The sequence below is a fragment of the Daphnia magna genome, linkage group LG1, assembly GCF_020631705.1.
Source record: "Daphnia magna isolate NIES linkage group LG1, ASM2063170v1.1, whole genome shotgun sequence".
Classification (NCBI taxonomy): domain Eukaryota; kingdom Metazoa; phylum Arthropoda; class Branchiopoda; order Diplostraca; family Daphniidae; genus Daphnia; species Daphnia magna.
This window is the reverse complement of record NC_059182.1, coordinates 12360598-12380700: the sequence shown is the minus strand read 5'-3', so window position 1 is coordinate 12380700 and position 20103 is coordinate 12360598. Positions and strand designations below refer to the sequence as shown.

Genomic DNA, 20103 nt, shown 5'->3' with positions numbered 1-20103 from the left:
CTGGCAAATCTCTGCTTTAACGAGTTCCTATTTCAGGATCCGTTGAGCCAATTTAAATTTCCCTGAATTAACGTTCATAAGGATTTGATTATCTAGCCGCCGTTGATCTTATGACGAACGAGCTTGTTAAAGGATTTGAAATTATTACTGATGCAGCAAAGTGTGGTTGTTTGACATTGCAAGGTTGCCAATCGTTTCGTAGTATGAATGAACGCGTATTTCTTAGGTATTTCCACGTCGACAACTAAAATACCAAAACTTTTAAAATCCTTACAGAAGGCTTATTGTACATCTTGTAAAATAAAGTGTTTCATTAAAAATGATTTTGCTCAAACTACGAATAAATTTAGTAAAAAAATTATTAAATTTACCCTAATTATTACTTGGGCAATGTTGGTTTTTTAGTCTACTGTCAAGTTGCAGAAACAGGATTTTGGTACTTTTGGTATGCTATCTTCTAGTCCATGATTTGGGTCATCTTAGATTGATCTTACCGGAAAGTATGAACCTAATTGGAACATCTAAGAAGTTGTATGTTATAAGTTAAGAGTAAAGTTTCGTTCGTTTACTAACGGTCATATTTTGACGTTTTTCAAAGAAAGCTACCTTTAAATGGTTTGCACTGTGGACTGTAGTGATTAAGATACAGTTTTTCTCTGACTTCATTGATAACTGAGTTAATTTTTGTCATAGCAATGGCTTCCCAGCCTCCTGTTCAATATAATCTGATGTCGCCATCAATACCTAATGCGACAGGAACTTCCCAACCACCATTACTTCAACGTCCAATAACAAGTAATGGGATTGGACAACCATCAGCTGGTTCCCGATTTCCAGTGCCAGCAACATCAAATTCTGTTCCTGTGTCAGCAACCACAAATTCACAGTGGGCTAGACCTCCTGTTTCAAGCCAGTTTGCTCCAAGTACAATGAGTCAACCCAGTTTTACTGCAGCAGGCCATCAACAGTGTAACCCAGCAATTTTTGGACAAGACTCACCAAGGCCTGTGTTAGAAACACAGAGCTCAGGGAGACCTCCCAGCAGTTCTTCAGGTATATATTTGTGTGTCTGTTTATTTTATTTAAAGGATGAAACTGCAATAAAGAACAAAGTGTGATGTAATATCACCTCCATTAATGTATTGCACATAAAGGTTTAGTTTTTGTTATTGAATTTTTTAGTTCACTTTCCCATAAATTTTTTTTTAAATTATGGACATTCAGTTAAGAAATCAGTCAGTTTTGTGCTTGTGCCAAACAACAGGGTGTACTTGTTTTGAATCTATTTTTAAAATGTAGCATTTAGTTACTTTTATTTTTCATTTTCTGATATAAAACTGATTAAGAAGGTATGTCCTTCACTTTTATCTGTCTTCTGGTGATGTAATTAGTCCTTTAAGATAAATCATCAAAGATCATTCTTTAAGTTAATAATGTTCTGTCTTAACTTTAGGTCCCCCTTTGAATAATTATCAAAGTGGTCAGCCCATCATTAATGGTAACCTGGGTCCTCCATTGGCGAATGGTGTCAGAACCCCAACTGCTTATTCCGGTGTTAACTACGCTACTCCTGCGACCAGCAGCATGGGATACTCCTCACCTGGAGTACCCCCTCAATATGCTTCACAAAACTTCATGCCGCCACAGTTACACTATGGATCAGGCCCTCCGATGGGGAGACCAGCTGGGCCTCCTGTACCTCAGCAACAGTATAGTACTGGATATCCAAGTTACTCATCAGCATCTGGTCAATTACCACCAATTTCTGGTATTCACACTCAGCAGGTTGTTAAAAATAAAGCCTTTTCAAATCCCCTCTCCCACCAATTATGGTACAGTTTCGTAACTAATTGTATTGTTCCCGCAGCTAAGTTATCCTGCTGCACCTGTGTTACCTAATGCTCCAGTCAACCAATTTCAAAATTTTAACTCATCAATCGACAAGATGGCATCCCAGATGAATACCATGTCAGTAACTCAAACAGGATTTGACAAAATTTGGGTATGTTTTTCTGTTCTGCATTAATGCCTCGTTAACTTCCTGTTGGGTATTTACTTACCGACATTAATTTTGCTGAAGGGTCACGAGAATGTGGATTTACTCCAAGTTCGAAATATTTTGCCTGCTCAAGGCGTGGAAACTCCCCGTATCCGCCTTCGACAAGAACATTTGAATAACGTGCACTGCAGCATGGATATCTTTCGCTGCACTTTGACGAAAATTCCTGAGACGAATTCCATTTTGCAAAAATCTCGCCTCCCGTTGGGAGTGTTGATTCATCCCTTCAAAGACTTGACGGTAAACAAATAGAAACTCTATTACGGAATCTACGTTAGAAATTTACTGTTTCATTTTGCCCTCTTTCCAGCAATTGCCTGTAATACAGTGTCAAACTATCGTTCGCTGTCGATCTTGTCGGACGTACATCAATCCTTTCGTTTATTTTGTGGATCAGCGACGATGGAAATGCAATTTGTGCTTCCGAGTAAACGACTGTAAGAATAATTCAACATTATATTATAGTTTAGAAGGCATTTCAACAAAGCATACGTAAATAATTATTGTGTCTGGTGGCTAGTGCCTGATGAGTTCCAATATGATCCGATGAGCAACAGTTACGGTGATCCAACGCGGCGCCCTGAAATTAAAAATGCCACCATCGAATTCATAGCTCCAGCAGAATACATGGTACGTGACATCAACATTCTGTTATAATGTTCTACGTTCGATGCAATAAAAAATTGTTTTTGGTTTTTCTTTAACCTAGCTTCGGCCTCCCCAGCCTCCTGTCTACCTTTATCTTTTGGATGTCAGTCACGTAGCAGCTGAAACAGGCTATTTGAAGCTTTTTTGCGATGTTCTTTTGGAAGAACTGGAAAAAATTCCAGGTGATAGCAGAACGCAGATTGGTTTCATAACCTATGCCAGTAGCGTTCAGTTCTATAATCTCGCCGAGAACTTAAATCAGCCACACCAATTGGTTGTATCAGACATCGAGGATATCTTTCTACCATGTCCTAACGATTTGTTGGTCAATTTGAATGAGAGTAAGAGGCTGGTAATAGAACTCCTAGAGCAGCTTCCTTTAAGATTCAACAACACAGCAGATTGTAATAGTGCCTTGGGAGCTGCGTTACAGGTAACTTTGTTTGATACAATTATATTAACCGCAGTCTTGTGATCGTTTTTAAAATAGGCTGCTTATAAAATGGTAAGTCCTACTGGCGGTCGTATAACAGTGTTCCAAGCTTCCTTGCCTAATATCGGACCGGGAGCGTTGAAGCCTAGAGAAGATCCGAATCAACGAGCAGCCAAAGACGTGCCTAATTTAAATGCCGCTACCGACTTCTTTAAGAAATTTGCCCTCGATTGCTCTGGTCAGCAAGTGGCAGTAGATCTTTTCTTATTGGGTGGGCAATACATGGATATTGCTTCACTGTGTGAGTATTACTTAAATACTGTTAATATTTGCATCAGTATAATGGTTCTTGTTTCTTCTCGACACTCACAGCGTGTGCGTCAAAGTTTTCTGGTGGGTGCATGTATCATTTTCCGAGCTTCCACTATGTCCACAACTTACCACAAGTTGAGCGCCTAGAGCATTCGTTGCGTCGATACTTGACGCGCAAGATCGGATTTGAATCCGTCATGCGTATTCGCTGTACTCATGGCCTGTCAATCCACACTTTCCACGGAAACTTTTTTGTGCGTTCGACCGATTTATTGTCTTTACCAAATATTAACCCGGACGCAGGATTTGGTCTACAAGTTTCAATCGACGAAAACTTAAGCGAAGTCCAAAACATATGCTTTCAGGCAGCACTTCTTTACACCTCAAGCAAAGGTAACGTCTCATTACTTTTAAGTTTTATTCATTCTAATGAACTCTACCATGTTCGGAATAGGCGAGCGACGTATACGAGTACACACGATGTGTTTGCCTATCGCTAGCACGGTTGCAGACGTAATTCAGTCAGCAGACCAGCAGTGCATTGTTGGGTTGTTAGCTAAAATGGGTAAACTGCCTTTCATTTTTTTTTTCATAATGGTTTCGTTATCGTATTTCAATCGAAATTTTCATTTTTCAAGCCGTTGACCGTTCGCTGCATTCGAGTATCAGCGACGCGCGAGATGCCATTGTCAATGTTTGTGTGGACGTTCTATCAGCCTATAAGGCAACCATGAGCTCTGCACCATCAGGACTGTATGCGCCTTCCAACCTAAGGCTGTTGCCACTATATTTGGCTGCTCTATTGAAATCGGTTTGTTTTGTTAGAAACTATGGAGGGCAAAAAGCCTTATGTCCATTTTTTCTTTTTTTTTAACATTTAGGTTGCCTTCAGAACCGGGCAGAGCACGCGGTTGGATGACCGTGTTTTTGCCATGAATCAATTAAAAGTGTTGCCTTTATCCCAACTAATTCTCTCCGTTTACCCGGATATGTATGCGATTCACAATCTACATGATCAAGTAAATCAGAGAAATTCTGCAAGTCAAAATAAGTCTGAAATAAATTAAATTATTGTCGGACAGGGAGCTATAAGTCAGGGAGAGATGGTGATACCTCAACCTCCGCGTATACATCTTTCAGCGGAAATGGTCGATTCGACTGGAGCTTATCTACTTGACACCGGGGATGTCATTTACCTGTATGTCGGCCGCAATATTCATCCAGCTTTCATAGAAAATGTACTCGGATCATCGAGTTTCCAATCTTTGCCAGAGCAAATGGTGAGATTACTGTATATAGAATATCAGATTGTAAGTTTGCTTTCTTAACTTGTATCTTTGGCAGTTCGAGTTGCCCGAACTAGAAACAGCTGAATCAGAAAGGCTTAGAAACTTTTTGGTTCATCTTCAAAATCAGAGACCGTATCCAGCTGTGCTACAGCTGATCAGGTACTTTTCTTTTGATGAGTCAACTTTTACTGGAACTCCACACAATATGGTTTTTCTTTTAGGGAAGACAGTCAAATTCGACACCTGTTCTCTAGCCACCTCGTTGACGGTCGAACTGAATCTTCGCTTTCATACTACGAGTTCTTGCAGCATCTAAAGAATCAGATAAAATAACCTCACAATAAAATAATTCTTCAGTATCGCACTTTTCTAATTTCGGTTTTAGCCAACGAGGTATGTGATTGGTGGTTGTTAATTTGGCATTTCCAAACCAATCCATACATGGGATAAGTAATAACTGTTTGCATACCTTGGGCCGTCTTTTTGTACAACTGTAGCATTAGATCAAGCCAATTGAAAGAGGGAATTTTGCGCCACGCAAAATCGCTGCTGATTGTTTGCGTTTGTTTTGGAAGGAGTCTCGTTGGGATTCTCCAAAATATTTTATAATACCAAAACTGGATTGTGACTCTTTTGAGCAAAATTCACTCTTCATTCCCATTTCCCTGTTGCATCCAAAACCTGTATGAGTGGTTTGTCTATTAGGATGTCATCTTATAGTAAAGAAAAGTTCGAATTCTTACACAATTGTAAAGAAACCTCTACGTTTGCTCTGTCAAATAAACAATGTATTATCAGCTATCACAGTATTTGTTTACTGTTTTATCTGTACCGTTTAGATCAATTTACAAGGACATGGCATCATCTTTTCCATAAGGTGTCAACTGTCAAGCCATGCATGACCCAGCGTTTTTGTCGTTGGTGAACTGCCGATGATTGAACTATCGGTATCATCTCCTCCTTGTAGATTCGGCATATCTTTCTAGCCAAGTGGCGAATTCCCCTAAGTGCGGCAACGGCACCACAGATGATTTTTCTTTGATGTGGAGAGCCCATACTTCCCGCAAATCTTCAGATAACTTGTTCACTAAACCGGAGAGTTCAAGAGCAGCGAAACTGCGAACTTCTTCCTCGCAACCCACCACCTTCAAAATTGCCAAAATGTGCTGTACCCTTTCTGATAAGTCGCTAAGTGAAGATTTGAGATTGGCCGAGTCCATTGGAGCCAATTGCCTAAGCCCTTCAAAGCACGAGCGAACCACTAATAAAGGGTGTCCATAGTGGTTTCTGAGATGAGCGAGCAGCTTCCGGTAGCGGCCAGGATGGATAAAATGCGACACACATTTTTGGCGGAGCTCAGGTGAAAGAAGTTCTTCCAAGTAGATCATCCGTAGCGTATCATTGGGCATAGCGTCGTGAATCCATGTCTTGAAGCGTTGTATGAAGAAAGGCCAGTCCATTGGGTTGCCGGTAAACGGCTCCAAGTCAACGTGAGGCGGCCACGAAGATTGATCGCTAACACACCAGTCCCAACAACAGAATGAATTACTGGAAGACGGGGACGATGGCAACACCCGTTCATCCAGTGACGATTCAGCTAATGAAGGCAACTGAGTGATCCAGGAATCTGGAAGCAAACACGGCTGGCAGAGGGGTGGGGAAGGAAGGGGCGCTGATGAAGACAGCGTGGAATTAGTCTTACTTCGTTCTTCACGCTTCTGCTGCTCCAGCTGTTGGAAGTGATCCATCCGCTGAATTTCTCGGCGAGTTTTCTCTAGTTCTTGGTACCTTTTTTCGGACTCTGGACTACGTCTATTACCTAAACTTCCTCTTTCGCCCTATGTTTGATATATGTTAACTTTCATATTTACAGTTATCGATACAGTTTTCGGTTGTATGGGGCTAATTAATTCATTTTTACCTTGACAGCATGACTGCTTTCCAAGTACTGAGACATTTGGCTGGTGCTGCTCGATCGCCGGAGACAGCCAAACAACTCTTGCTTTCCTTCATCAGAAGCTGCCTTCGTTTGCAAGTGATGTTGAATCTTAGACGTTGTTCGAGTGAACCGTACTTTGGCTGTTTGCCGGTAAAAATGAGAGCAACCAGAATCGTTTTCAGATTCACTGCCAGTCGAGTCGTACGATTCTTCACATGCAGAATAACGATAGCCAGCACCTTTACCCCTAGAGTTTATCGACGACATGGCAGCTGAAACCACGTGGCGGCCTTGGGCAACAGTGAAAATTGGTAATTTGTTCTAGATGTTACATTTAAGCCAAAAAATTCTTACTTGAAAGTGATGAAACTTGTAGAATAAGAAAGTAGATAACTAAATTCTGGCGTAGTCGAGAAAAACTATTGGCGTCGCTTTAAAGTTGAAGGATGTCTCGTGTTTCACTGTGATTACTGACTACCGTGCGAGTTGTGAAGCACAGGGCTGAGTAGTACTAATAGCAATGCGGTGTACCCTAAATCGAGGGTGTGGTAAGGATTCTAGTGAGGTACAATGTCGTGCAACAACAGAATCGCGCGCTCAGCCTTGTTCAGTTTTTATATACCTTTGATGCGAGTCTAGAGATCACGTGTGATATCTATCGAATCCTACTGCCATCAAAACCGTATTCTATCCATAAAGGCACACTAAAAGCACGTAATATATCAATAACCGAGCATACATTGCAATTTTTTTATTGCAAGCTGTTTCCTAAAGAAAAAGCTCATTCGTTTTCTAAGAAACACCAAATTACGAAACGCCATTTGTATGGAACGCCGTTTGATCAATTATTTTTATAGAGTATAGGGTATAGACAACTCTTATCGCTAGCTGATCGTTTATGTAGCAAATAAATAGCTAACCAGCATTGCCATCTAACTGTAAAAAATGACACTAATAGGAGGGATTTGAATAGACCACGCCTTCAACGAAGGAGGAGTCCACTACATATTTAATTTATCAATCGATTGTTAGGCCCATTTCGATCGCTACTGTACAGTCAATGGTGGCATGGCGGCGACGCGCATTGGAACTTGGAAGTGGATGCATGTGCGACTTGATGTGTCGTTGCATCTGGGAGGCCCCGTTGGTAATGGTAAGCTTATTAATAAATTAGGGTATGTAAGGCAATTAATTATGCCATAATATCTCACTTGGTTCGCAGACTGGTCATTTGATGATACGTGTGCACAGTGGTAGTGCTTGGGTACCTCAAGAGGGAATTGCAGAACATAGCCATAGAGCTAAAAGTCATAGAATATTTTTTAAATTGTTATTTGATTTTGTGTTGTTTCAGCAGTAGTATGTCCTTCAACAATCTGTTATGTCCAACCATGGAATGAGTTGCATGTGACTAAGTCAACCAAACGGGGCAACAACAATTAGTCAGCAATGGAATTAGTCAGTGGAAAACAACACATTTATTCCTGAGGATGGTTTTGAGTTTATCTATGCATATTATATGTTTAATTTTTATTGTTATTATTTTTAAATTAATATCTTAGGTTTTTCTTTAGCATGATTGAAACTTGGTTGCACCTATTGCCCCCTCAACTTTTGAGGGGCAAAACACTGAAAACGGGTATGTTGATTTCCTTTCTATTGAGTGTGAAACATTGATCTTAATGGCTGGTGTAAAATTACTGGACGACAAATGTTGCATAACTTTTTGTTCGATATCTGTGGATTGCAAAGAGTTTTCACATTGGAGAAATACGAGCAGCAGTGTATCCGTACGTCCGACGTACGGTCGAACGTAATAAGATCAGGCTCAAACTGGTAAGCAGTGGATTCGATTCCGCAGTTTGTGCTGGCCTTCTCCATAAAGCACTTCTACAAAGTGACGATTCGTCGCGAGTGCATGACATCCATATCGATAACGGTTTCCTGCGTAAAGACGAATCCGAGCAAGTCGCCACTAGTTTATAGCAACTCGTGCTCAATCTTCGGGTAATTTGAGATACTTTTCTGGACCGTTCAGAATCTTATAATTGGCCAAAATTTGATACGAGATTTATTGATACGTCGTCCTGTCACATCTCAAATTCTATGGTTTATAATTTATGTTCTGTGACCAGTTCTTTTCCAGACAATGGCTTTTCATTTCTATTGTCATATCAGCGATCAGATTTGATGTTTCGAATTGTTTTGGGTTGTTGAAGCAAGATTGACTTTCTACGATGCTTCCACCAATGTGCATGGTCGCCAAACTTTGTCGTGGCAGACTGTTAATCCGGAAGAAAAACGTCGAATTATTGGCGATACGTTTGTCAAAGTTGCAAAAAGAACGGCTAAAGATTAAAATCTCACTTGAGATAATCTATTTCTCGGACAAGTTATCAACCTTATGTTTTTTGGAATTTTTTTTCGTGTATTTCATTGCCTAATATTCAATGTCATCATAAATAAAAATACTACAGGTACTTTGAGACCGGATTTAATTGAGTCCGCTTCGCATAGGGCTTCTTCGCGCGCTGATGCTATAAAGATTCATCAAATTATTCTGAAATGCTTCGTCAGTTGAGCCTTCACGCGCCTTCTTTCGTGTATAGTAGAACCTTTTAAAGGTAATTGCATATAGGTGATTCTTGCGTTATGACATCCCAGTAAGATTTTTTCTCTTTTCGCAATTTTTCCCAACAGATATCTTCCTTTGCTTTGCCCAACGAATCTGTGCTTGGAACTGGCAGGTGGCGTTAAGCAGTGGCACCCAATCTTTATTGTTAAAACCAAGAGGTGTTCTTCACTTTTTAGGGGGACTGATTGATGATACTTGTTGATTAATTCATGAAGGATACCAATACATGGATAAGTGGAGGGTAATAAAAGTATAAAACTGTAATTCATCATGGCATTTTCATTCACGCCTATGCGGCGTTTCGTGAGCAGACGAACCATTGAAAGGGCCTTGCTCAGTCTAGCTGCATCCAGCCAGATACTAGTAGAACCCAAAACATTATTTTGAAAAGTACTGTCATAATTCAGTTGCAGGTTTTCACTAAATACCAAAAAAGTTAGTGGTTTAATCGTGTTAAATGTATGATTTTTCGATTCAAGTCTATTTAGGTGTAAGAACTGAAATTGTACTTTTAAAACACCGCATAGCTTTTATTAACAATAGTTTACTTTAACAACGATCAAAATATTCTTAACCATTTAAAGGAGAACAAAGTTCATTTTTTAGATTGCCGGAATTTCAACTTCCGGCTTTACTTTCGGTTTTAAAATGCCAAATAACTCCTTATTTGTTGGTCTGTCAGAAAAAAGATTCACGTTTTCGTGATCCTCGTCCAATTTGGGGTCGACTCCATGTATCAACTAAAAATATCCCAAAATCGTCAAAAATTGCTAATTTTCCTGAACGCGGTTCATGAAAAATCGCGATTTTGGTCAAATCCGACTTATGGCTAAAAACAAGTCATTCCCAACCCAAATTTAATAAGGATCACGAGAATCCTACTCGTTTGGTTACGGGATCACTATTTCCGGAGATATTGACTACTTCCGGTTACTTCCGGAAAATTTTCGTGACAATCTGCAAAAAGTAAAAAATGAGCTGTATTGTTCTAATAATTTCAAATACTTTTCTCGCAAGCGTTAGGGTGTGGTAGCTATTATTCCATGTTTTTCTTGCTTTCAACACTACAGGCTGATCCTACGAGCTATGACAGTTTTACCTTCAAATGTTTAGCGTTTCGTGCTGTAACTAGTAGTTGATATTCTATGATGTTATGCCTAAAATTGGAATTCAGCTATCAGAGATTTGCAAAATTCAAGTACAGTACTTGAAAGCAAAGTATTGTACTTATTTCAACATTAAAAGTAAAATATAATTTTTGGTTCTAGGCAGAAACTCTAGATGGCGTTCATATGCGTCTATTATGAAGATTATGAGTGACAAGTTAAATGGGTGTTTGTTACGTTACCCTGTTATGTGTTTCAAAGGATTTTTCATCAAAAAATTTACGGTATGTTGTTATCTATTCAGTTTTGCTATCGTTGGGTGTGTATTGAAAAGGAAACCCTTGAAATAGATTGCTTTTTGTATGTGGTGGTGTTTCGCCTTGTCAGCTATGCCAGCTGCTGAACTAGCAGCCTGCATTCCTGCTATCAATGTACCACAAGAGATCCTGACACTTTAAGAAGGCCACTATTGCTTACATGAAGATCACCATCCAGTTCAAGGACTGTTAATGGACCTCAAGCCTTTTGTTTAAGCTTAGTGATGTGTTCTCTTGTCAGTCAACGACAGTGTCTTCATCTACTTTGTGTTGCTAACCATCAGCCCTCCTTCAGCTCTTCATTGTGGTATTTCAGAACATTACTTATCTTCCAATACCCACATCGTCATCGTTATCGTCATTGGCTTTCCATAGTATTTTAATTTGGTGGATTATCTGGATTTCTCATTTTTAATAAATCTTTGTTGTATTATAGGAAAATCTTCATTGTTAATCCTGCTGTTCTTCTTGCCGTTACTTAGCCAACTCACATGGATAGGCTTTAACAACATCTCTTTTTTTGGTATTTTAAGTTTCTACGTTATGGAGCATTGTTGTGTTGTAAGAAAAACTTCTATGATAGGACTGCAAATATTCATCTTCCTTCGGTACAACACTGCCGTTTTGACAATTTCGGTAGTTTTGCCCCTAGTGGACCACACGCGTAAGATCTTTTTCATCGTTTTATCAGACAAAAGCCATTTTCCGCTCAAAATCACTTCTTTTTTTTTCCTTATTTAATCTATTTAGAACTACATTTTCTTCGTCTTCCTGTCATTGTTGTCTACGACTTCACCTCAACGCTGTCTTCGTTGACGTCTTCGCCTTCATCTCCGTCTCGTCATCTTCGCCGTCTTTGTCTACGCCATCACCTCGTCGCCGGCTTTTCCTTCGCTCTTCACGTAGGGAATTCTCCGTGGATCGTTGCTATGGTATTTTTTTATTATGTATTGTTATGTTTAAGTTAACCCGTTGGCTGCCACCCCGTTTGCGTCCCATTTTTTTTGTAGCTTATAGGGACCGGCCGCAATGGCCTTCGCCGCAAGGCGCCTTAGGCAATGCACCAGTAGGGACTTCTCTTTGTCGATGCGGTGGCGGACTCCTGTGGGTGTGCATTCCCTGTAATGGATTTCGTCACCGTGTCAGCCCGGACTTGTCTTCGGACAAGTCCCACCTTGTTCGCGATCCTTAAGACGCGATGCTTAGTTACTGTAGTTTAAGCAACCTAAGGGTTGCGTGGCCTGGCAGCCAACGGGTTAACTTAGTTAAGTGTATGTATGTTGGTGTAAATATTTGTGTTCATATTTATTGTTATGTAAAATAGTGGTGGAATTGTTGGGAGGAGGTGGGACAATAAAAACAATTTCAATTTTAATTTATTCTTTGTGTTTATTTCATTTCACCTTATTCGAATGCATGCAAATCAAAGATAAACTAAGATTATTTGTTTTCCCAACCTTTTTCGCCATAAGTCCAGCCATCTCACTAGTACTTATTTCAATAGATATCACAGTAGGTGAAACATCTGTGGATAAATTGATGTTTTCTTTATTCCATTTGACTTCAAGTGCTATCACTTGGCAAAAAAAGGGAAAAAATGACTGAAACAAACTAACTTCACATGGTGGCATCACAAAAGGAATTAACCATTACCATCTTTAACTCATTTGTTTCCGTTGAATGAGGTAATAATTCAACAAACACAAGAATGATACTGGATATGTTTTATTTACACTGACAACATAACATTAGTGGCATTCTCTTCTGTAACCAAGTGACTCCAACACCAATGAAACACATCAGGTGCCTCCAGGATCTCTGCAAATTAAAACTGTAAACCACTATAAAAAAAACCAAGTCCTGGATAGAACCAAGTCATTGAATGATTTTGCAGCCACAACAGTACATCAGGTACATCCCAAAGACCTGAAAGCATGATTTAAAAAATTTAAACTATTAACAAAAAGTTCTAACATCACCTGATGACACTTACAAGAATCTAAGAGATTTAGATAGAGAAAAAAATGATAAGAACTACCCTTTTTACGGATCACCTTTGAAACAAAATGGGTATATCAGACTAACGGAGATGGAAAACGTGCTAGCATAGCCAAGCCATGTTCCTCCTTTAAAAATTTAAAATGTTATTGGCACGATGTTTCTTTTACATGAATTTTCGCCATAATACCTTGAACAACTCTGCATTGATTGAATTCACAAGATGCAACTCAAAACACACGGAATCGGTGGTAAGATTTCAAGAGGAGAAACGTTCGTTTCAGCAGCCATCCTCAGTCCGAAGCCACGTGAAATGGAACAGCTGACGGGACAGCTGACATACCCATAAAAATTCTATGGAGTTAGTTATTTCTCCCCTAGATGTCTTGAAAATATCCGGGAAATGTCAACAGCTGACGGCACAGCTGACATACCCATAAAATTCTACGGAGTTAGTTATTTCTCCCCTAGATGTCTTGAAGATTTTCCGTTAATACAACAAAGATTTATTTAAATTGAGAAGTCCAGATAATCCACCAAATTAAAATACTGTTACACTTGGGGGTGATGTGTAACACGAGTGTATTAGGACGTCCACACGGTAAGACGTCAAGTAAGAACATTGCATTCAAGAGACACTACACCGCCTATTTATGGTAGGTGAACAGCAAGGTTGAATCATCGAGTGCTTTCGCCCTTGCTGTCTCTACGAACAATCGAAATAACCCGTATGACTTATTACTGAGCAAGGTTGGTTGTACGAGTACATCCGCCCTTGCTTGTTTCTACAAAAGAAGAAGATACCCTTAACCATTTACTACAAAGCAAGGCCGAACGTTCGAGTACATTCGCCCTTGCTTGTTTCCCCGAAGCGTTAGAGAAGGTGCAAGCGTCCTGTGATGCTACCGCAACATTCAGACAAAACAAGGTCGAATGTACTCGTACATTCGCCCTTGCTTGTTTCCAAGAAGGAGGTGAGTGTGGGGTGTGTCTCACGCGTATGTCACGTGATCTCCACGTGACAGATCCCCCTCGTGAAGGCGGTCGCCCCCGACTGCTTGATAAAAATAAAACCCCCAGAACGGTAACCCCCAAAAAGTATTAAAACCCTAAATCAGAAAACCCAACACACCAAAATAAAGAACAAACAAAAAATCCCGAAAACAAAAAATTCCAAACGAACACCCCAAAAGAAGCATTAAAAAAACAAAGGAAATGTCGTGTCAAACCTCCGCCACCTGTTCGAGGTGCGGTAGGAAGTGATCGTCTTGAACATCTAATTGTTCGTGGGCCCTCATACGGCCTCTCAGCCAAACAGTTTGGTAACTGAGATAAGTTGTTGCCACCACTAGTAATAGTAACATGATCAGAAGTTCAAACGGATATCTTGGCTCCGACAGCTGAAATTCTTCGGTCGTCTTCTTCATTAACTCTTGAATCTGGAATCCTGTCATTTCAGACGACGCACGAGCGCCGTCGTTTCGGCGCAGTAGGTCGCTGATGAAATTAATTGATGTGGCATTCGCCTTCGGGAGCTCAATGATGGCGACCGATTTGAACGTTGTTACATTAAACCCCACTGTGGCCAGCGTGGGTGCCACCAGAGGATCTAACGAGGCCTCCAATCGTCCGTCTAAACTGGCGGGGAAGACCCAGTCTTCCGTTCGAGCCGTACATCCAGGAGGGACATCAAAAATCCCAAACGGAGGCAGCAACAGTGATTGCGGGGGCCCTTGGCTGCTACCGATCGGACATGAGAACACCACCTCATGAGCTGTAACGGCTGAGAACACCCAGTGATTCTCTCCAAGATAAGCTACTTCGGATCCTTTCCATTCTTTAAATTGTTGTCTGCATTGCGTTAGCTTACGGTTGGCGTCATTGGTGAATAACGAAATCGCACAGGATTTCCGTGCTCCCCGTTTTCCTAAACCTGTATGAAAATTACAAATTAATCGTTCCAATTGTTTGCAACCCCGAACGTCGGCAGTCGAAAGTTCAATAAAAGTCTCCAAATCTGTGGAAACGGCCAGGAAATTCGGTAGGTCCCCGATCGCCACTCCATGGGTGCCATTGTCTGTTGCTCGTGGTAAACTGAAAATTTCAAACAGGGTATACTGCTGTGCGTGATCGTAGATCGGAATTTTGATAAAGAGACGAAAACGTCCCTCCACCGCTGCCACCGTCACCATAGCTTCACGATAGGTCACCCATAATTCTTCACTCGATACTGCCCAACCCAAGGGTAGTTGTCGATTAACTGCTTTCAACACCGAAGCCATTTGAGCAGGTGGAAATATCTGAGGCGCTAATCGGCCGTTTGCCAAGAGGGCCAACCCTTCGTCAAGAGCGTCTGCCAAGTCTCGAAGCCACTGCAGGCTCGCTTCCATCGACTCGAATGCTGTGTCTAGATTGATGAAAAAATCGAAATACTCGATCATGTAAGCTTGACGCTCTGCCATTCGTCCAAGCAAATTTTTGTAATTCTTTGTTAGTTCCGCCGTTTGCCCTTCCAACTCCTGGATCAACTTGGTATTTGTCCGGATCTCCCAAAGTGATTCGTTCACTACAGTTGCCTGCTGGTCCATCAAATGGACTATTTCATTTTCCCGGTGTGTAAGGCCGGTGATCTTCTTATTCAATCCAGCGAGATCAGCCTGGGTGGCTACTCCGAACAGCCACTTTAACGCTGATCCGCCGCCATCGATCACCGCTCGACGTTGTTTGGAAGGAGAACCAATGGCGTCCCGAAAAGTTGCTAGTCGATGTTCGGATTGATTTAATTCACGTTCAAACCAATGACACTTGACATCAAGTTTTTTGGCCGCCGATGCACCTTGTTGATTTCCTGTTTTACGGCATTTAACGGCCATGTCCGCGTACTCCTTCAGCCTCACTTTCAATGTCTGAACCACTGCCTCTGCCGGTCGTATATCGAGGTCTGTTATGACTGTCCAAAATGATTCTCCGAACGCGACACCCGGCTTTTCATTGAAAATCACGGTGTCTCGGACAAGCAACGCATCTACCTTGACTGACCCGAGAAAGGCCAATACACAAATTGTGTAAGGCAGCAACAAAGCGAGGTAACGATTCGGTCGACCAGCTCGACGAGCCGGCTGTATCCTTGTGGGGGGCGGGCCGGCCTGCTTGCTGTCTCTGGCTGACGAACTCCCCCAGATGACGGTACTGGATGGACGCTGTTGTCGGATAAAACTGCAGCCCTCTCACCGTGGTTTCCATTATCCGTACCCGTCTCCCGATGAATCCTCACAGGTGGTTGAGGGGCGTTTGGTAGAGGTGTCTCACGTGTCGCCTCTGTGGATTCCGTATTCAAATTTGGACCTCGTTCGACCAAGTCGTGAAAAAGTTTCATTTTTACGACGTGCACAATCTCCGATTTTCTTGATCCGGAACTTAACTTCACTTCGTAGTTCACGGGAGTTGTCTGTCGGATCACTTTGAACGGTCCTTGCCAGCGATGAAGCAATTTTTCTGCTCGTTTTACTTTTCGAAAGGGTTTGTACACCAGGACTTGATCTCCTACTTGAAATTGAAGCTCTCTGTGGCGACTGTCATACTCTCGTCGCTGGTTGTCCTGGGCGACTCCCAATCGCGTGTGCACCAATGCTCGAGCCTTCGCCAATTCGGTCACAACCTGGGTTGCATAATCCGGAGCCGTTCCCGACGTAACCAGCCGAGGGTTGGCATCCGCACCTAATTCCAAATCAATAGGTAACATTGGTTCACGCCCGTAAAGCAAAAAAAAATGGTGAATATCCCGTAGATTCCTGCCGCGCCGTGTTGTAAGCAAAACACACGTAAGGTAATGCCTCGTCCCAGTCTCTATGGTCCGCGCTGACATACATTGAGAGCATAGCCGCCAAGGTGTGATTCATTCGCTCAACCAATCCGTTTGCCTGTGGATGGTAACTTGACGTTGTCTTGTGGTTGGTTCCAAGATTCTTCATGACTTCTTGGGTAAGCTCAGCTATAAAACATTTCCCTTGATCCGAAATGATGGATTCCGGTGCTCCATGACGCAGCACAATTTGTTCAACGAAAAATGTTGCCACCATATCCGCCTTTCCGTTGGGCAAGGCCCGTAGTTCCACCCACTTCGTTAAGTAGTCAACAGCAACGATGATCATCTTATTTCCGGTGTTGGACATAGGAAACGGACCTAAGAGGTCGATTCCCACCTTTTGAAATGGACGTGCCACCTGAATACACTGCAGGAAACCGGCTGGTCGTTTGTTCACTCCTTTTCGACCCTGGCAATTAGGACATGATTGCACATAATTCGTAACATCAATCGCCAAACGCTCCCAAAAGAATCGATTAGCAATTTTCGTTAGGGTGCGTCGAACTCCCATATGCCCTGATATCAAGTCGTCATGGTATGCCTTTACGACGCGTTCCCGAAAGGAACGTGGGACGCACAGGCGACGATACTGTTTACCGTTTTTAATGGTCTGTAAGCATAGTCGCCCATTGAATAGACAGAAGTTTTTTAACGTTGCACGACCTGCTTCCAACTGGTCCATCAGACGACGCCACCGCGGGACCCGACGCTGCTCCGCAACGAATTCTTCCTCCGGTCCAAAATCGACCGATCTGCCACTCCCCACAAGTCCTATGGCCACACAGCGATCTTCTTCTTGGTCTTCGGTCACGGGTAAAGGGCATCGCGAGAGGCAATCTGCGTTGTCATGGAGTTTTCCGCTTCTATACCGGATTTCGATGTCATACTCCTGTATCGACAAGCTCCAACGGCTAGCCGTCCAGCGAGATCTCGTTTGGTTAACAACCAACACAGCGCCTGGTGGTCTGTAACTACCACGATCTTGCATCCCCATACATAACCTTTAAATTTTTTTAAGGCCCAAACCAAGGCCAGGCATTCTTTCTCGGTGATGCTGTAGTTTATTTCGGAGCTGCTTAACAGGCGGCTGGCATAGGCCAACGGATGTTCTTGCCCTTCCACTCGTTGTGCCAATACCGCACCCATGCCGTAGCCACAGGCATCGGGAATGATTTCCATTGGTAGGTCATAATTCGGATGAGCCAGGACTGGGGCTGCAAGCAGCGCTTGCTTCAGTGTGTTGAAGCTGGACTCCTGGTCAGGACCCCAATCAAACACTGCATCCTTTTTGGTTAACAAAATTAACGGGCGTGCAATTATAGAAAAATCTTTGATGTGTGGACGATAATAAGAGCACAGGCCAAGATAGCTCTGTACTTTCTTCACTTTAAGAGCCACCGTCTTTCCTTCGTTGCACGGTGGGAACTCCTTTACCGCTGCTAATTTGTCCGGGTCTGGACGAATACCATCCGCATCCACTACATGACCTAATACTTTCAAACTGGTTTCCGCAAAATGACATTTGGACACCTTCAACTTAAGGCCCGCTTTCTTTAAACTCTCCAATACCAACCTTAGTCGTTCGACATGGAGGTCGATTGTTGACGAGTACACTATAACATCATCCAAGTAGACGAGGCACGCTGTCCATCGAAGTCCGGCCAGTATAATATCCATGGACCGCTGGAATGAACTGGGACCGTTCGATAGGCCAAATGGGAGTACCTTGAACTGGTACAACCCATCAGCCGTAATGAAGGCAGTCTTGTGACGGTCCTCGTCTCTCACCGGAATCTGATGATATCCGGCTTGTAAGTCGAGGATGGAAAAAAATTCTGCTCCTTCCAATCGACTCAGCACATCCGCAATTCTTGGTAGAGGATAAACATCCCGTACCGTGACTGAATTCAGCTTTCTGTAATCGACACAGAATCTCCATGTTCCATCCTTCTTTCTGATTAGCACCACCGGTGCGGACCACGAGCTGTCCGAAATTTCGATAATTCCCGCCTCTTCCAAACTTTTTACTTGTTCGTTCACGATGGTTCTAGCCTTCCACGCGCTGGCATACGGGGCCTGATGGATTGGCGGGGAATCTCCCGTTTCAATGTTATGTTCGGATATGTTGCAGCGGCCTACTTCCGAAGCGTTTGCCGCAAAACATTACAAATTTTCTTCTAGCAATTGGAACATTTTTTCACGTTTGTCTTTCGGAATGCCATGATTTACTTGTTTTTTGAGGTCGTCTATGAGTCTCCTCCGCTGATTCACTTCTTCCTTTGTTGGTGGTCTGGTCATTGGGGAGTTCTCTTCTTTTGTCGTTAGGCCACAGCTCAGCACTTCTCCGTCGTAGCCACTGATGACTCCCAATGTCGTCCCTTTTGGAATCCACACGCTAGTCGACGTTAAATTGGTCAACGGGGTGAAATCCACTTTGGCTGCCAGTAACGCGTGTCCCACCGACACTCCCTTGGTTTGTAGAAGTTTTCCTGATGGTTCGAAACAAAAGTTCTCCGCCTGTAAAGCTGGCGCTACTGTCATCACATTGGCCACTGAGAAAGAAGGGATTGTTACATCAGCGTTGGTAATCAATTTAACCGACCGTGTTTGGTGATCTGTCCGCTGCGATGTAATGGCTGCAAGAGGCTGATCTCCAAAAGTAATTGAGGCCTTCGGCTCTCGATAATCGATTTGTACTTTGCCATACTGTTTCAGGAAATCATTGCCCAAAATCAAATCAATTCCGTCCATCCCAAATACCACCGCTTCGCCAGTTGCTGTTCCCATTTTGTGGTTGACCGAAATGGTGGCTGCTCCCATCAACGTTGCTTGTTCTCCATTAGCCATCACCACCCGCGGTCCGTCCCATGGACGCAGCACGAACTGGGATGCACGTAGCAGCTCCGGTGATATAACTGTCAGTGCTGCCCCTGTGTCGACGACTGCCATTACTTGCCGTGTTCCACAAGTGACTTCTTCTCTGATCAGCTTGCTGAAATCTAGTCTAAGGATAGGTTGCTCCTTTATCTCCTCCTGTGTTGATGAATCTGCAGTCGTCTCGGCTAGCTGGGACACGATGTTGATTGGCGCGGGAGGACCCAACGGCCCTCTCTGTGGGACAGGAGGACCTGAGTAGGATCGTTGTCGGAAACGAGCAGATTGCGGATTTTCCCAACAATTCCGGGCCATGTGCCCCGTTCCGTTACAACAGTAACATTTGAGTACTCCGTTATTGTTTCTGTAGATTCTCTCCGACTCTCCCCACGTAACTGTCTTCTCGTTTCCTGGTCTCTTCGGAGGTGGAGTTGCTTGAATCTTCAAACTTTCTACCGCACCTTGCAGTTCTTTAATTACTTTCCATAGTTCCGTATCAGCCACAGTTGGAGCTGGTTTTGGAAGGGTCCGAATGAAATCAATTGGAACATCCGCCACTCTGGTTGCTGCCACCCCGAGCACCGCGTCCGGCCAGTTTCGTCTATTGGCCAAGAGCTTGGCATCAGTA

At 42.7% G+C, this 20103-nt stretch overlaps 2 protein-coding genes and 3 long non-coding RNA genes across 6 annotated transcripts; 3 read left to right on the top strand and 2 right to left on the bottom strand.

Annotated features, from left to right (window-relative positions):
• Positions 1-352: 352 nt before the first annotated feature.
• LOC116934298 (protein transport protein Sec24A) lies at positions 353-5542 on the top strand. Its single transcript, XM_032941865.2, has 16 exons — positions 353-500; positions 694-1053; positions 1454-1785; positions 1868-2002; positions 2081-2299; positions 2370-2496; positions 2580-2689; positions 2769-3140; positions 3198-3441; positions 3513-3845; positions 3907-4017; positions 4091-4263; positions 4334-4471; positions 4535-4732; positions 4797-4900; positions 4963-5542. The coding sequence occupies exons 2-16, from the start codon at positions 696-698 to the stop codon at positions 5072-5074; spliced, it is 3066 nt and encodes a 1021-aa protein (XP_032797756.2). The 5' UTR covers positions 353-500; positions 694-695; the 3' UTR covers positions 5075-5542.
• Positions 5513-7304, bottom strand: LOC116934309. Its single transcript, XM_032941877.2, has 3 exons — positions 7035-7304; positions 6663-6970; positions 5513-6579 (listed from the first exon to the last, which is right to left on the bottom strand). Exons 2-3 carry the CDS (start codon positions 6945-6947, stop codon positions 5692-5694), a joined length of 1173 nt encoding a protein of 390 aa, XP_032797768.2. The 5' UTR covers positions 6948-6970; positions 7035-7304; the 3' UTR covers positions 5513-5691.
• Positions 7305-7719: 415 nt separating this feature from the next.
• Positions 7720-9579, top strand: LOC116934452. Its single transcript, XR_006647029.1, has 3 exons — positions 7720-7833; positions 7903-9304; positions 9381-9579. It is a non-coding gene; the product is annotated as an uncharacterized LOC116934452 (long non-coding RNA).
• A 1004-nt stretch (positions 9580-10583) lies between these two features.
• On the top strand, positions 10584-11649 carry LOC116934480. The gene is made up of 5 exons (XR_004400734.2): positions 10584-10705; positions 10772-11112; positions 11175-11261; positions 11322-11402; positions 11489-11649. It is a non-coding gene; the product is annotated as an uncharacterized LOC116934480 (long non-coding RNA).
• A 798-nt stretch (positions 11650-12447) lies between these two features.
• On the bottom strand, positions 12448-13280 carry LOC116934435. Of its 2 annotated transcripts, none has more exons than XR_004400682.2 (3): positions 12927-13280; positions 12777-12864; positions 12448-12664 (listed from the first exon to the last, which is right to left on the bottom strand). It is a non-coding gene; the product is annotated as an uncharacterized LOC116934435 (long non-coding RNA). The 2 variants fall into 2 exon arrangements; XR_006643464.1 differs by having other exon boundaries at positions 12793-12864; positions 12927-13275.
• Positions 13281-20103: the final 6823 nt, after the last annotated feature.

What these genes read in the sequence shown, in the direction of transcription:
- LOC116934298 (XM_032941865.2), top strand. Translation starts at nt 696, where the DNA reads ATGGCTTCCCAGCCTCCTGTTCAATATAATCTGATGTCGCCATCAATA. An exon ending in TCTTTACACCTCAAGCAAAG is followed by an intron (nt 3,846 to 3,906) that starts GTAACGTCTCAT and finishes TGTTCGGAATAG; the next exon opens with GCGAGCGACGTATACGAGTA. An exon ending in GCTGTGCTACAGCTGATCAG is followed by an intron (nt 4,901 to 4,962) that starts GTACTTTTCTTT and finishes TTTTTCTTTTAG; the next exon opens with GGAAGACAGTCAAATTCGAC.
- LOC116934309 (XM_032941877.2), bottom strand. Translation starts at nt 6,947, where the DNA reads ATGTCGTCGATAAACTCTAGGGGTAAAGGTGCTGGCTATCGTTATTCT. An exon ending in AAAGCAGTCATGCTGTCAAG is followed by an intron (nt 6,580 to 6,662) that starts GTAAAAATGAAT and finishes TATCAAACATAG; the next exon opens with GGCGAAAGAGGAAGTTTAGG.